General features: G+C 27.6%; 3 protein-coding genes across 3 annotated transcripts; 2 read left to right on the top strand and 1 right to left on the bottom strand.

Annotated features, from left to right (window-relative positions):
- Window positions 1-1,101: 1,101 nt before the first annotated feature.
- On the top strand, window positions 1,102-2,874 carry LOC137832051 (tyrosine decarboxylase). Its single transcript, XM_068640024.2, has one exon. The coding sequence runs from the start codon at window positions 1,477-1,479 to the stop codon at window positions 2,680-2,682; it is 1,206 nt and encodes a 401-aa protein (XP_068496125.2). The 5' UTR covers window positions 1,102-1,476; the 3' UTR covers window positions 2,683-2,874.
- Window positions 2,875-7,473: 4,599 nt separating this feature from the next.
- On the top strand, window positions 7,474-8,449 carry LOC137833135 (uncharacterized). The gene has a single exon (XM_068641506.2). The coding sequence runs from the start codon at window positions 7,550-7,552 to the stop codon at window positions 8,174-8,176; it is 627 nt and encodes a 208-aa protein (XP_068497607.1). The 5' UTR covers window positions 7,474-7,549; the 3' UTR covers window positions 8,177-8,449.
- A 4,365-nt stretch (window positions 8,450-12,814) lies between these two features.
- LOC150027352 (uncharacterized) lies at window positions 12,815-13,716 on the bottom strand. The gene has a single exon (XM_090303559.1). It carries the CDS (start codon window positions 13,610-13,612, stop codon window positions 12,995-12,997), a length of 618 nt encoding a protein of 205 aa, XP_090159685.1. The 5' UTR covers window positions 13,613-13,716; the 3' UTR covers window positions 12,815-12,994.
- Window positions 13,717-15,732: the final 2,016 nt, after the last annotated feature.

The following is a 15,732-nucleotide window of genomic DNA, read 5'->3' as shown; positions in this document are numbered from 1 at the left end:
TTGAATAAGCATACGGCAATGACGAATATTATAATGATGCAAGCCATACATTCACATCTTTCAACTAACTACGCTCTTTTAATGACATCTAGAATGTGAATGAGTTAGTTCGCAAAATTAAATCACCAAGTCTAATTATTAATTGCCGATAAAAAAAAAGTCTAATTATTAATTAGGCGGTGCCAAAATTATTTTCATATGCTAAATTGAATAGGTCTCCGACTGTGACACTTGGAAGCAAATAAAAACAAGGTGAAGTGTTTCGGAATTAGTATTACATACAATACAAATCTGTAAATTCAGCAGATTTTATTTTTAATTTTTCTATTATTATTTTTATCTTTTTTATTTATTTCTAATTATTATCTATAATTATTATTTATGTCTATTTTTTATTATTAGTTATAATTATTATATATGTTATCATATTTTTTTATAATTTTTATTATACTTATTATTAATATCATTTATATTATTAAATATTATTAAATACTGTTAATATTATCAAATATTATTAAATATTATAAATATTATTAAATATTATTAAATATTATAAATATTATAAATAATAATAACATTATTATTATTAAATTATTAATATTAATGTTAATAAAAATATTAATATTAATATTATCACTAAATATCAATAATTACAATTATTAAAAATATTTAAAGTAAATTCGTATGTAATGTTAATTTTACATATGGATTTAAAATCTGTATATAAAAATTCATATATAACGTTGATTATACGTATCCAAATTCGTATGTAAAGACGCGTATGTAATGTTAACTTTACATACAGAACAGTTCGTAATATTTATTTTACATATGGATCAAGATCTGTATGTAAAAATTCGTATGTAATATCATTTTACATACAGATTTAAATTTGTATTTAAAATCCATATAAAATATTTAATTTAAATACGGATTTGACTTCATATATAATAATCGGTATATAAATAACAAAATTCTTATCCTATACAGTGATAAAAGTAATATCAATTCCAGAAGAAAAGTTTATATATGACTCTATAAATTAATGAATATTATTAAAGATAATTATATTCTGCTATATAAAAAAAAGGGGTATTTTAAAACGTATTAGTCTGAAACCAAGAATAAAAAGATTGATTACACACTGCACTAAGTGTCTCTCTATTTTTTCAGGCTGCAAGCTAATCCCACATTCATCATGAATCCTTTAGATCCTAAAGAATTTAGGAGGCAAGGGCACATGATGATTGACTTCCTTGCTACCAGAATGTTGGCAACTATCCAGTGTTAAGTCAAGTAGAGCCAGGTTATCTTAGAAATCTCATACCAGATTTTGCCCCTCTCAAACCTGAACCTATTGAAACCATCCTTCAAGATTTTCAGCAGCACATAGTTCCTGGCATAACACACTGGCAAAGCCCTAATTACTTTGCCTACTTTCCCTCCAGTGGCAGCACAGCAGGGTTTCTTGGTGAGATGCTGAGCACAGGATTGAACTTGGTAGGGTTCAATTGGGTGTCATCACCGGCTGCAACAGAGCTAGAAAGTGTCGTCATGGATTGGCTGGGCCAGGTGCTGAAGCTCCCCAAGGCTTTTCTCTTTTCAGGTAATGGTGGAGGCGTGTTGTTAGGGACAACATGTGAGGCCCTTTTGGTCACACTAGTTGCTGCTAGAGATAAAATGCTTAGCCGAATTGGTAGAGAAAATATTTGTGAGCTAGTCGTTTATGTGTCTGATCAAACACATTGTGCTGTTCAGAAAGCAGCTCATATAATAGGAATTCAACCCAAAAATATTAGGGTAATCAAGACTATGAAGTCTACTTCTTTCACTTTATTGCCAGAATCACTGTTATCCGCCATTCAAACAGACGTGCAAAATGGGTTGGTTCCTTGTTATCTTTGTGTCACAGTGGGCACAACTTCAACCACTGCTGTTGATCCATTGGGACCACTGTGCAAGGTGGCAAAAAAATATGGCATGTGGGTCCATGTTGATGCTGCTTATGCTGGTAGCGTGTGCATTTGTCCTGAGTTCAGACACTTGATTGATGGAGTTGAGGATGCAAACTCGTTTAGTTTCAATGCTCACAAATGGTTTCTCACTAACTTAGATTGTTGCTGTCTTTGGGTGAAGGATCCAGCTTCTGTGATAAAATCCCTATCAACACATTCAGTGTATTTAGAGAACAGTGCTACTGATTCAAAACAAGTGGTGGACTACAAGGATTGGCAGATAACCTTGAGCAGAAGATTCCGTGCACTAAAAGTTTGGCTTGTTCTGAGAAGCTATGGTGTTGCTAATCTTAGAAACTTCCTCAGAAGCCACGTTGAAATGGCCAAGACTTTTGAAAAGTTGGTGAGAAGGGACAAAAGATTTGAGATCTTTGTGCCTAGAAATCTTGCTCTGATTTGCTTTAGGCTTTTACCTTCAGCAGTTGCAAAGATTGGTAATGGCAAGGTTCAAAATGGAGGTTTCAAAAATGAGGATGTTGCAAATGATATCAACCGTAGATTGCTGGATTCAATCAATGGTTCAGGCACTGTGTACATGACTCATGCAATTGTTGGAGGGGTTTTCGTGATTAGGTGTGCCATAGGAGCAACCCTCACTGAAACAAAACATGTTATCATGGCCTGGAAGGTGGTGCAGGAATATGCAGATGCCATTCTTAATTACTGAGTCAAGTCTAAATTTGACAGAAAAAAGAGTTTTTGCTTTCTTTCTTTATTGTACAATCTAATTCTTCAGGAACTGCATTCGTTACTGGTAGCAAAACAAAATTTGCTTTCAATGTACTTTCCTGGTTGATTGGGTAAAGTGTCTTTTCCTTTTATAATTGAAAATAATTACTTTTACTGTTATCAACTAAAAGTAACATTATATCTATTCATATTTATGGAAAAGTCTGTTATGTGTTTGTATGCTGATCGACATGTTCGAAAGTAAAATATTAATAAAAAAATTCAGTTTTATATTAATAAATATTTTGATTGTGATATCCACTACTTATCATCTGCCAACTGGATTTGACAGGAATAATAGGTAGAATAAAAATAAATAAATTTCAGCTATCACAATTAGTAGGTGGGTCTATTATGGTAGTGCCGACTCTTTTTTCCTACACCTCCACACCCTCCGTATCTTCTTGTGCCACTCCCATACTAAATATGAAAATACCATTTTATCCTTTTTTTTTCACCCCTTTGGATTTGAAATAATAAGCCTATGGATTATGTAATCCGGATAAATTCCGGATTACATAATTCGGAAGTCAATTTCATATCTAGAAAAGACTTCCGGATTATGTAATCCGAAAGCTAATAACACATTGAAAAAAAAGACTTCCGGATTACATAATCCAGAAGCTAATCTTATGTATAGAAAAGACTTCCGGATTATGTAATCCGGAAGCTAATCACAAAAGACTTCCGGATTATATAATCTGGAATATTGAAAAGGGTAGTTTTGGAATAAGAAAAATTTATGGGGGTGGCACAAGAAGGTATGGAGGTGCAGGAAGAAGCAGCCTCCAGTGCCATACTTCAACATTTAACCATGGATTTAAATTAGTTGCAGACAGATAGACACGTATTTCTATAGTTTTTTATATCTAAATTTATAATAAAAATAATGTTAATGATGTTGATGATTTAGATTATTACAAAATAAAAAATATAACATTATAATTAATTTATAACATATGTGCATATTTACTTGTTTTAAAATTTGCTGTTTGGCATCAATTTCATTGATAAAAAATTAAAAAATTAAACTAACACTCAAAGATAAAAACTAAATCCACTTATTCTTTATCACACAAAACTTAGCATTAATGTTAACTCCAAATAAAGAAAAATAAATTTAATCATAAAATATATTTTATTCTATTGCGAAAATTAAAAACAAATGAAATAATTGTTTTTAACTATTTACACAAAAAAGATGTGCTGATTAATATGATAAGGTAAAAATATTTTGCACTATAATCACATAAATTAATCACACAAGTTAATATGATAGTGTTTTTTTTTATAAAAAGTTAGACATTATGCAACTTGACATCTCAGTTAGACTGACACCTGAAATAATAATAATTATCTGTCATCACATAAGAAAATTATTATTATTAAAAAAAATGGAAAAGTATGGGGAAATTATACCAAAACTCATATGTTAACAAAAACGATACATAGATAAATTATACATATTCATAAAGAAGTCTAAGAACAGACTAGATGAAAACTTATTATATCAATAATGAAATGATTCTCTATGAATAAATTCTAATTTAGCCAACTTATCCGCGCACGAATTCCCTTCACGAAAAATATGAGTAACCCTAAATCTGATTTTCCCATAGTAATTAAGACAAATATTTCATCGATTATGAAGGATCCACAGAATTAGTCGTAGTAGTAAACGCAATACAAACCAAGGCAGAATCACATTCAAGTCACCGAACATTAGTAAGTCTCATCTTTTGAACTTCCTCTATCGTATGTATAACTCCATAAAACTCAGTAAATATAGCTCACAAATATAAGATAAGTATGAAATCAATTATTAAGTTAAAAAATTATATTTAATAATTAAAAGATAACCCTTTTTTTGTTTTATATCTATAGTACAAGTAAATCGAATGTCACAATTCCATTCAACTTGATCCACCTAATTCTACCAGTAATTCACGATGATGAGAAATTCAAAAAATAAACTTTTCAATTTTCGTCACATTCTTATAATTTTTTCCATCTATTCCGGACACTCATTTTCATCATAGAAGTTTTTAATTTTACATCCAACCACATTTTAAATACAAAATTTAATGTCAGCTGATATATAACTAGGGCATTATGATCCTATAAATATACATATTAATAAAAATAAATTTATATTTTTAGTAGTATTTATTATTTATAATCATTATATTTCGAACATTAATACACTAGATTACCTTTTCTATTTTTTTATATTTTATTAATAATAAATAAATTAAATTAAATAAAACACTTTAGAGATGTTCCTTATACGTATTACATTTTTATAAACATATTATCTTTTATCCTAAACCAAGATTCAAGCGATCCCAAATTGACCTATACATTTCCATCCAAAGAAAAAAAAAACAATATAAACTTTCAATTAAAACAAACTCATCTATGAATATCATCCACCTAATCCTTATGAAATCATTTATTAGTAATAGGAAATTCTTATTGTATGGTTTAAATTAGTGTGATGTGTATAAGTTATTATCTTGTATATATCACAATCTATTTTACTTCTCAATTAATTTTACTTCTCAAATAATTGAAACATAGTATACACATCAACATCATCTTTAATACGTAGGGTTGCCCAGAGAAACAAGAATATGCTAAACATTTTTTGGATTTGAAAAATCTGAGATATTATTTATAACATTCCTTTAAATAGCATTATTTATAGTCAGAATTTAATTTCTATAAATAAATTCTAATTTTTATTTTGGTCTATGATCTTCAAAAATCGGTCGGTTTCCAAAATCCAATTCAAACTTATTTTTTAATTTTTCATTTAAAAATAAAAATAGTAGAAACATTATTTTAAAAAAAATCTGATAAGTTTTATATAAAATATTAAAAAATAATACATTTTTTATTATTAACAAATTTATAAATTTATTTGTGTATATACATTATTGATAATCTAATTTGAATTTGTGAATTTTCGTATAATTTTAATAAATTATATTTTTAATATTCATTTTTAATTTAAATTTAATTATTCCAATGTTAGAAAGATAATTACTATAACACATTAATATATATATATATTTATAATATTCAATTAAAATCACAATTGGCATAAAATGTTTGAAATGATAACTATGAATCAGGCTAGAAATAACATCTAGACACATATATTTTTGGGTAATTATTGCAAGAAAACTGATACTTTAATACTGTATAAAAATATCTATTTAATAATTCAATAAATTAATATATATTTTCATTTTATTTTAAAATATTATTATAATATTATAAAATGTTATTAAATGAAAGTATGTTACTATTTTCGGTGTCGGGGAATCTTTAATGTTATTACAAGACTCCAAAATGTTGTGAAGTCAATTAAGAGTTTTTTTGGCAGGTGTACCTCTAGGAACCATTTCTGCTGATACATTTAGAAAAAAGTTATTTTGATACTTAAAAGTAGTATACAAAATTTTGATATGATAGTTTTAATAAAAAATATATAATAAAAGATAAATTTGTAATTAAATAATAAAAAATTTATTAAAATAATAATATAGTTAATTGTTAAGTGGATGTTGAATTTTTTTTTAGTATTCTAACTTCATGTTAAGCTTTTACTTTTTTTTTTAATGTATTCAGCATCCTACTATTATTACCATATTAATCTGGATGACAATATTTCTTAATTTTTAAAATAAAACCAGAAAAAAACTAATATATTAGCTTATTGTGTATATTATAGAACTACATTGCATTTCGTTTATATATATATATATATATATATATATATAATTTTATTTCTAGCAATATAGAAGAATTAACATTTTATGAAATTATATGTTTATGAATCATCTAATAGGATTCGATAGAGATAAATATAATAATTTAAAAAAAAAATGAATTTAAAATAAAATATAAATAACTCTAACATTATTTTAATATATAAATTTATACATAATTTAACTTCACAAAATTTGTAAGATAAAAGTTATAAAATGTGATCTCTGAAGCAATTTTATATTGATTTTTTAATGTGGTCAGCATCATATTGCTAATACCCATACTGATCTAGATGATAATATTTCTTTCCAAAATAAAATCACACAAAGCAGGCATTACAATTTCTTTCCATTTTAATGGAACATTATTAATATTTTCTTTCATTTCTATCATATTCGCCCATACTTACATTGTTCAAATATGGTGTGCTGAAATTTTAGGGTATAATGCCCTTCTAAAATATTTTTTTAAAGATCCTTATTATAAAAAGAATCATTAATGGTTTTGCAGGAAAAGAAGAAGAGAAAAACGACTATGAAAACTTCAATTTCTTGCTGTGTACGAGAAACCAAAAGTAATTATTCAAATGACACTCGAGCCTTCAATATTATTATATATTTAATTATTCATCAAACATCCAAAAAATTTAGGAAAATAAATAAATAAGTATTTCAAAACATCACTCACAAATACTAAATCTATAAAAACTTTATTGATTAACAAATTTAAATTTAACTAAATAATTTGGATGAAACGTGGAACCTAAGAGTGTGAAGCTATTATTGGTGATGGTTAAAATAGAAGGTGAAGTTGTGAGTTGGTTATTTTTGAAGATTTGTGAGAGAAAGAGAAGGCAGAAAAGAGCAAAGTTTGAGGAGCACCAAGCATTTTATAGTATGAAGAATTTGTTGATGCAGTATAAAAGGGGGATCTCTGTGTCTCTGTAGAAAGACAAGGCAACGCAGGTACCTCTCTGTCTCTCTCCATTTGTCTCTGATCTTCAAAACACCTTCCTCAGAGAAGAGACAATGGATTTCACTCCCAAAACCTATCTCACCCTTCTCATTACCATCTCATCCCTCCTCCTCACAAAACCCGTTCTCTCCACCCGCGACATCCACGTCACCCATCAGGAACTCCGCGAAGACCTCAATGAACTCTGCAAAAAAACAACAAACCCTGCACTCTGCTCGAAGACAATCCAGCCCCACGTCTCGGAAACCACCCTGGAGCCCATAAAGGCGCTCAACGTGGAGGTCGACGCCACCCTCACAGGCGTAAAAGCTGCCCTAACAAAAATCAAGTCGCTGGAAGCCCTAAATAACAACGAGAAGTCCACCAAGAAGTCCCTCAGTGTGTGCGACGAGCAGTACAGCAACATGCTCGACGCCATTGCCGAAACCAAGTTAGCCATCGCCAGGAAGGACGTCGTCACCGCCAAGTTCAAGTTCAGCGCCGTCCTCTCCTACCAGGCTGCGTGCCAGGACAACTTCCAGGACGGCAAAATCCCGTTCAACGAGGACTCCGAGGCCGTTTTCAAGCTCGGAGGGATCGCCTTGGACATCATTGCTTCCATTGAAAAAAACATGCCTCCTTTGCCACCGGTGAAATCTGCCCCTTCTGCGTTCAGCAGCGTCATCGGAACCATCTCATAAATCATCTTCTCTCATTTGGCCTTTCTTCCCACGCCAAATCATACACTGCATCTTCAACAGATTAACCACGCTCATCAAATTCATCGGGTTGGTTTCTTCTGTCAAACCGACCGTGAATGCGATGATGACGCAGATTATCAAACCTTTAAATGCAGCATTATGTAACTTCTTTTATATTACTAAGCACAACGAAAGTTTTGGTTTTGGTCTAGGGGAGATTATTCGCTCTTATATTTTACCTACACTTTAATAAAAATACATATCTTCTTATTACTTTCTCTCATTTTAATTTCATTCTTTCATTATGGTATAAATTGTTTCTTAATATTTTTTATAATTGCCTGAGATCGTATTTCTACCCATGACTTCACTTTAAATTAAAATTATTTTATTATTTTATAAATATTGTAAGATGACATGTTGGTTTAGGGTTTAGGTTGAGATTTTAGGATTTAGCGATGGGGATTTATAATTTGTGGTATAGTATATTTAGAAGTTGAGTGTTTAAGATTTGGAGTTTAAAGATTGCAAAATAATTCTTTTTCATAATTAGATTACATGACTTTAGGAATAACTTTGTTTGCATTGGGGAGTGAAAAATTAAGGGTGTGGGAGAATGAGAATATGAGAAGAAAGTGCGAAAAAAAGTAAGTGTGTTTGGATTAGGGTATGTTAGTGTATATGAGTTAAGAATGAGTGATGTAATGGTTGTAAGACTATTTTAAATTATTTTGAATATGGTAAATTATAAGATTACAAGTTTACCCTTATATATAAAAAAAGAATAAATAATTATTAATTTTGTACCTATTTTAATTAATTAAAATAATTTAAAGTTTCATTTATAAAAAATAAATATATATATATATATATATAAAATTCAAAAAAATAATTAAATATAATTTTAAATGGAAGTATAATTTTATTATTTTTCATTTTATTAATTTAAATTAATTTTGTTAATTAAATTAATTTATTTAGATAATATTAATATTTTTTATGATTCTTTAAGTTATGTTATATATACATATATACAAAATTATTATTATTAATAATTTTCATTATTAATACTAGCGGGAACACAGGCACCAGCGTGTCTGTGTATCTGCATTTTTTATTTCTGTTTCTTTAGTATTTTTTTTATTTTTCAAAAACAAATTCTCTTAATAACATTAAAATGAGAAATTAAAGAGTATACAGTTAAAGAGTAGTGTGTATCGCATTTTTTATTCTCTTTCTTTAGTATTTTTTTATTTTTCAAAAACAATTTCTCTTAATAACATTAAAATGAGAAGTTAAAGAGTATACAGTTAAAGAGTAGGTTAATAAAATAGTGGAGAACCCTAATTAAAAGTTACATATGGTAAAGAGAATGAATGAATTTTCAAATTTTAAAATTCAAAATTACTATTTAAATTCAAAACCGTCTCTCAAGATAGAAAATAATTAAATAGAATTTGAGTTTCATATTTTTTTATAATTTTTAATATTTTATTAATTATGGGTAAAAATATATGTATTTGGTAATAGCTAAAATTTATTTAAAACTACAAACTCAACCGAAAAAATAATTAAATGGAATTTGAGTTTCATATTTTTTTTAATAATTTTTAATATTTGATCAATTATAGGAATTAAACCAATATTTTTCATTAGGTCTATAAATAACTAATAATATATGACAATCATTATAATACATATGACACCATTAAACAATAAACTAAAAATTCATCCTTGTTTGAAAAATATTAAAACAGAAAAGTAACTAATCAATCTCTCCACTTTCAAGTTAAATAATAACAAATAAAATAAATTTTAAAATTAAAAAATTATTTTATTAATTTTTGAAATTATAAAATATTCAAACAACCAAAATAAATTAATACAATAAATTACTGAGTAAAGATAAAATGGAAAAAAAACTAAGAGCAGTTAAGAGGAGAATAAATGATCATAATAAAATAATAAAATTAAATATTAATATAAGGATAAAATAGGAAAAATAATTAAGAGCAGTTATATGTATAAATTATTGTATAAGAAAATAAGGACAACATGATCTTTTCATCCAATTCCACTATCCTTTTTTTCAATTATGATAAGATCCTAAATATTTTTAACTTTCCATTCAGTCTCACTCTTCATCACTCCTAAAAGCAAACACACACTTAGTTAATTATTGAGTAAGACTAAGTAGATGTATCAAAGTCTTCATTTATAATATAATAGATTTTATTTTTGCTAAAAGTTTTAACAATTATTTCATGAATAAAAGCTTATGACCGAGAAAATTTCTCTTTTAAGCTTTTTACTAATTTTTTTTATTTACAAATTTATAATTAGATGTAACGATATTTGTATTTATTAATTATTTCTGAAAGTAATATCTTATTCATATTTCAAATTACTTTTCTAATCTTTGGATGAAAATTATATATTTAGAGTACTAGGACTAAGGGTTGGGACAAGTGAGGTAAAAGAGAAAGATGTATGGTAGGATACCAAAACAACTATTTGGTGTTACTATAAGAAAATCTAGTTATGATTACCATTCGTAGATAAAATTGAGTTAGTTATGAATTTTTCATATATAAATAAAATAAAATAGTTTAATGATAATATTTAAGGAAAAAAAAAGGAAATGAAATTCAATTATCGTTATCATCTAGTATATTAAAGAAGAATTGTGAACTACCAATCATAAATTAGAATTATATTCACAGTTAACATGTAATAGGGAAGTACAGTAGTGTATGATCAAATAGCTTCATGAATAAATCTAAGGATTTTTTTTTAGGTTTTGTAGGGAAGGAGTTTCGATCCAGAGGAAGTTGACTGTAAAAGAATATATCTAAATACAAACATATCTTTCCACAAAAATATATTGTCAAGACAAATCTACAATGATCTTAAGTAAATATTTGATTTTTTCACAAACATTAAAAATATCAATTTCCAGATAATACAAAGTTTGATAACTGAGAAAAGTAAAATTTATTGACAAAAAAAAAATTAAGTAGCAAATATTTAGTTGAGGTTATTAAAGATTATTTATTTTACAAGTTGAAGAAAACATTTAAAAAAACTTGATTTAAAGGAGATAATATCATAAAATTAAATATTAAAGTTAGTTAAAAATTATTGTACACTGCATGTGTCTATTTAATAATTATTCTTGTTCTATTTATTTTCATATATTAAGTATTTTTACTTACCTATTAAAACTACAACGGCTATAAATATAGCTTCTAGACTTTACCATCATAGGCTGAAAAAATGGCAAAGCCACCGTTTGGTTTATCCTGGCGATGAAATATGTTTTTTTTAATTACTTAAATTTGTCTATAAAAGACAATGAGTGCACAGTGTCATGTGTAATCAAGCAATATAGCTTCTTATTAATGCTTTGTACATTAAGGGAAGTAAAAAATAGAGTGAAATTTAGATTAGAAATTAGATGCCAAAAATTTCCAAATATCTTTATGTAATTGATTCCATTGTTGTTACTTAATTTTACCTTTAAACATTTAAAATAAACATGCATAAAATATATAACATATACATTCATAATATAGTATTCATGTCATGTTAAACTTTTCTAAATCTCAAACAATATTTACAACATATATCACATAAAATAAAAGGGAGAAATTTTAAACTTTTCATATAACTAGTTTCAAACTTTTTTATTGTAACCCACAGGGTTATCCACTTATTCTATCACGTATTTATATGCCAAAAATACGATCATATAATTAAATAAAACACAAGCTTACAGGGCAAATTAACATATTTTATATAATAATTACATATTTAAGAATTTACAAACTGTTATAAACTTTTATCAAACATAATCATAGCCTAATTAGGGTTAAAAAAAATCAACTATTTATTGTATGGTAGTAACACTTCTCAATACATTTATCGATGACTCGTCATAAAAAAAATCCTAGATTTTCTTCTATATGATTAGATTACCAATATTGGATATTTTATTTGTATGCGCTCTTTAAGCTAATATTTACACTATATTCAAATCAGATCATGATAGTATTACTTTTGATAATAATATCTCATATCAATTATATTAATTATTTTGCATCATCGTATCAATCATCTCACATTTGTCATAAATAGACATTCAATAATTTAACAATCATATATCAAATTACATTAAAATCAAATAGCATTCTTTAAAAGTATAATTATATTAAGATAAATAAAGAAATACAAATCTATTTTATTTTTTCCCAAAATTCTACTCAGAAGAATTATAATTTGCTGAGCAAAATTTAGAAGTACAACTAAAAGTGAAACAAAACAAAAGTAACATTATAAAATATTTAGGGTAAATCCTAAACATAATTTACACGTTCAAATGTATTTATTATTGTGTATTTTAATTTATAATATATATATATATATATATATAAAATTTATTTATTATATAGTTTTATAACATTTTTAAATAAATAAAATATGGATATACAGGAAATGATTTTGAATTGGCATTAAATATGTACTTTGATAATGAGAGTAAGAAAATATCCATATCTAATACCAAACTTATAATAAGACAAAGTAATTGTATTTGTTCGTTTATGTGATTAAAACAGATATAGAAATAAAGTCACATAATTTAAAAAACAAATAAAATTTCTTCATTTCCTTCTTTCTTTTCATTATTATTGTTCACATAACATTTCATTTCCTATCCATCGGAAAGGATGATGATGATGATAGAGTTAGAAGGCATAGGAAAGAAAAGAGAGAATAATAATGGACTTAAATATTTATGGCCTGTAAGAAATATTGGACCTAACTGCAAGGCCCAATTTCATTCTGACACGGGCTTGGAACTGCTGGTGGGCTTCCCACCGTTGCTCCCCTGCGACGAAGGCGACTCTCTCTATCTTCAATGGCTTTCATGATGTCCAAACAATTCCCTCCAATATCGTATAACTCCTTCCCCTCTTTCACGATCGGCGAATTGTCGAACTCGTCGGTGCAAGCGGAGAGGTATGACAACACCGCGCTGAACTTAAAGCGCGCCTCGCCGGCGTTGCGCAGCGCCACCTGGCTCATGGCGTCCTTGATGGAGTCGAGCATGTTATCGTATTGATCAGAGCAGATTTCGAGTGAGTCATTCAAACTTTTGGAATTGCTTGGATTCGCGAGGAGAGTGGTGATGAGGTTGGTGGTGTTTACGACCAATTCCCGTGTGATGATAATCTCTATTTCCAGCGCTGTGTAAGCGTTAAACTTTTTGGCCGTTATGACATGAGGAAGTATGGTTTTGAAGCACACAACGGGGTTGGTGGTGGGCTTGCAGAGGGCCCAGACGCGGGCCTGCGGAGTGCGGATGGCGTGGGTATGGAAGAGAAGGCCTGAGAAGGAGACGAAGAGGCATAAGGTGTTTATGAGAGTGAAAGCCATTGATTTCTTCTCCTATATCAGAGATAAAGATAGGAGAAGAGAGATAGAGAGAGGCGCTTCTTGCACTCAACAGCGCTTCACAGTAGTATTTGAAGCGTCAAGCTTTGGCATTAAGTGCGGATCTCCGTAACAGTATACGCTCCTTATAGATGCTTTCAAAACGGTTTTAGTTTTCTTAGGATCCTTGTTTTGACCGTGACGCTTCATCTCAACTTAATACTCTTAATTGTGTGGTCAAAAAGTGATTAGTTATTCTAGTTTGCTATTCACAATTACTGTTCCATTTTCTTAATTAATAAATTTTATTTAATTTATTTATACTTGTATTATATACTAATTTAATACGCAAAATCTACAGGTATAGAATGGGCTTATCACTGAAACAAGTGGGTATTTCTTTCTACACCCTCATAGTTTCTCACCTGTACTTTCGTGAAAGTGCATAAAAATAAAAAATATCCTTAGTCTCTATAATCTTCTTCTTGTCACACCTTTTACGCCTTTTTTTATGAATTCTACAATTAAATCTTTTTTATGTAAAAAATATATTTTGAAATTGTATAATCTGTAATCTAATTTTTTTTTTATGAAAAAATGATTTGTAAATTATGTAATATTAAAGTTTTTTATATAAAAATAATTTCTAAACTATAGAATTTTTAAATTCTTTAATTTATAGATTGCATAATCTAAAAGTTTTTTTATAAAAGTTAAACCAAAAAAAGTAAAATGAGGGTTTTTATATTTATAGAGGTGCAAAAGGAAAGTATGATGGTGCAGCTAGAAATACCCTTCCGAAAATAAACGGATGCAAGAATCACATGCCGAACCCAGTTTTGTACAGTGGAAAAATACACATCTGAGATTCATATCAAAATCCAATCCAAAGTAATATGCTTTTTAAAGAGATAAATTATATGATTAATTAATCAAAGTTGGAAATTCAAGTATTTCACATTCTAGAAAATAAAATAACTGGATCTATAATTCAGAATATTAAGGCAAAAAAGAATTATGTCAATAAGCTTTTAAGTATTAAAAAACTTTTTAAATCTGTTTTTGAACGTTAATAAAATATATCAATTTAAGGAGTAAATTAGTAAATACATTGAAATTTACTTATAAAATTATTACTTTTAGAAACTATTTAGGAGAGAAATAATCCTTTACAATTTTATATGAAATTCCACCTTTCTATTGTTTATATGAAACGATTACAGTGAATAAAACTAGGTCCAACACTATATCCATATATAGTGTTTTCTGACGTGACAACTCACTTATTTATTTTTTAAATAATAAAAAGCATGCTAAGAGTTAAAACATGTGAATATTAAAAAAGAATATACTGATCAGTTTTAATTGTTTTTTTTTTCAATCAACATATCTTTTTATTCTTTGTCTTCTAATTAGTCAAATAAATACCATTTACGGATTTATATAGTTTTTTATGTTTAAATTTCTTATTTATGTTATTAATGAGATTGAATCAACTACTTTCATACTATTTAGTAGAACTGTTACATAATTTTCGACAAAAATTATAAGAGATTTATTAAATTCAATTGTGAATATTTTTATTTTTATAATTTGGAAAAGTAGTTTAATTATAATTAAAATGCTATATTATATCTTTTTATTGTAGGGTCATTTTTTTTACTATTGTCCTTCCAAATTTAACTCATTTTTTTTTTAAATTTGAGATGAATTATAGATGTGAATCAAAATTGACAATCTTATATAACTAAAATAATGATTAATAATAAGAAAATAATTAATCAGTTCAAGAGGACAAATTCCTTAAAAGTAAAATTTATATATATATATATCTTATATAATTGAAAGGCGAATGAAAAGAGAGAGAGAAAGAGGGAAAAAAGGTTAAGTAGATGGAGACATTATCTTAAAACTAAAAAAGAATTTAAACAGGGTTTTATGAATAATTTTGCATAATGGGTACAGTTGTGATGTAGAGTGAGTGAAGATTTTGCACTGTTTAGCAGACATGAGATCCGAAAAGAAGATGAAAGAGAATTCCTTTTAAAAAATGAAAATGAGATTTGGTTGAAGTTTCCCCTTCAGTGGAACGTAATCTGCACAAAGATTGAGCAGGCCACCAC

The sequence above is a fragment of the Phaseolus vulgaris genome, chromosome 6, assembly GCF_051622355.1.
Source record: "Phaseolus vulgaris cultivar YP4 chromosome 6, ASM5162235v1, whole genome shotgun sequence".
Taxonomy (NCBI): domain Eukaryota; kingdom Viridiplantae; phylum Streptophyta; class Magnoliopsida; order Fabales; family Fabaceae; genus Phaseolus; species Phaseolus vulgaris.
Note: the sequence above shows the minus strand (reverse complement) of the source record. Positions and strands in the feature narration are given on the sequence as shown.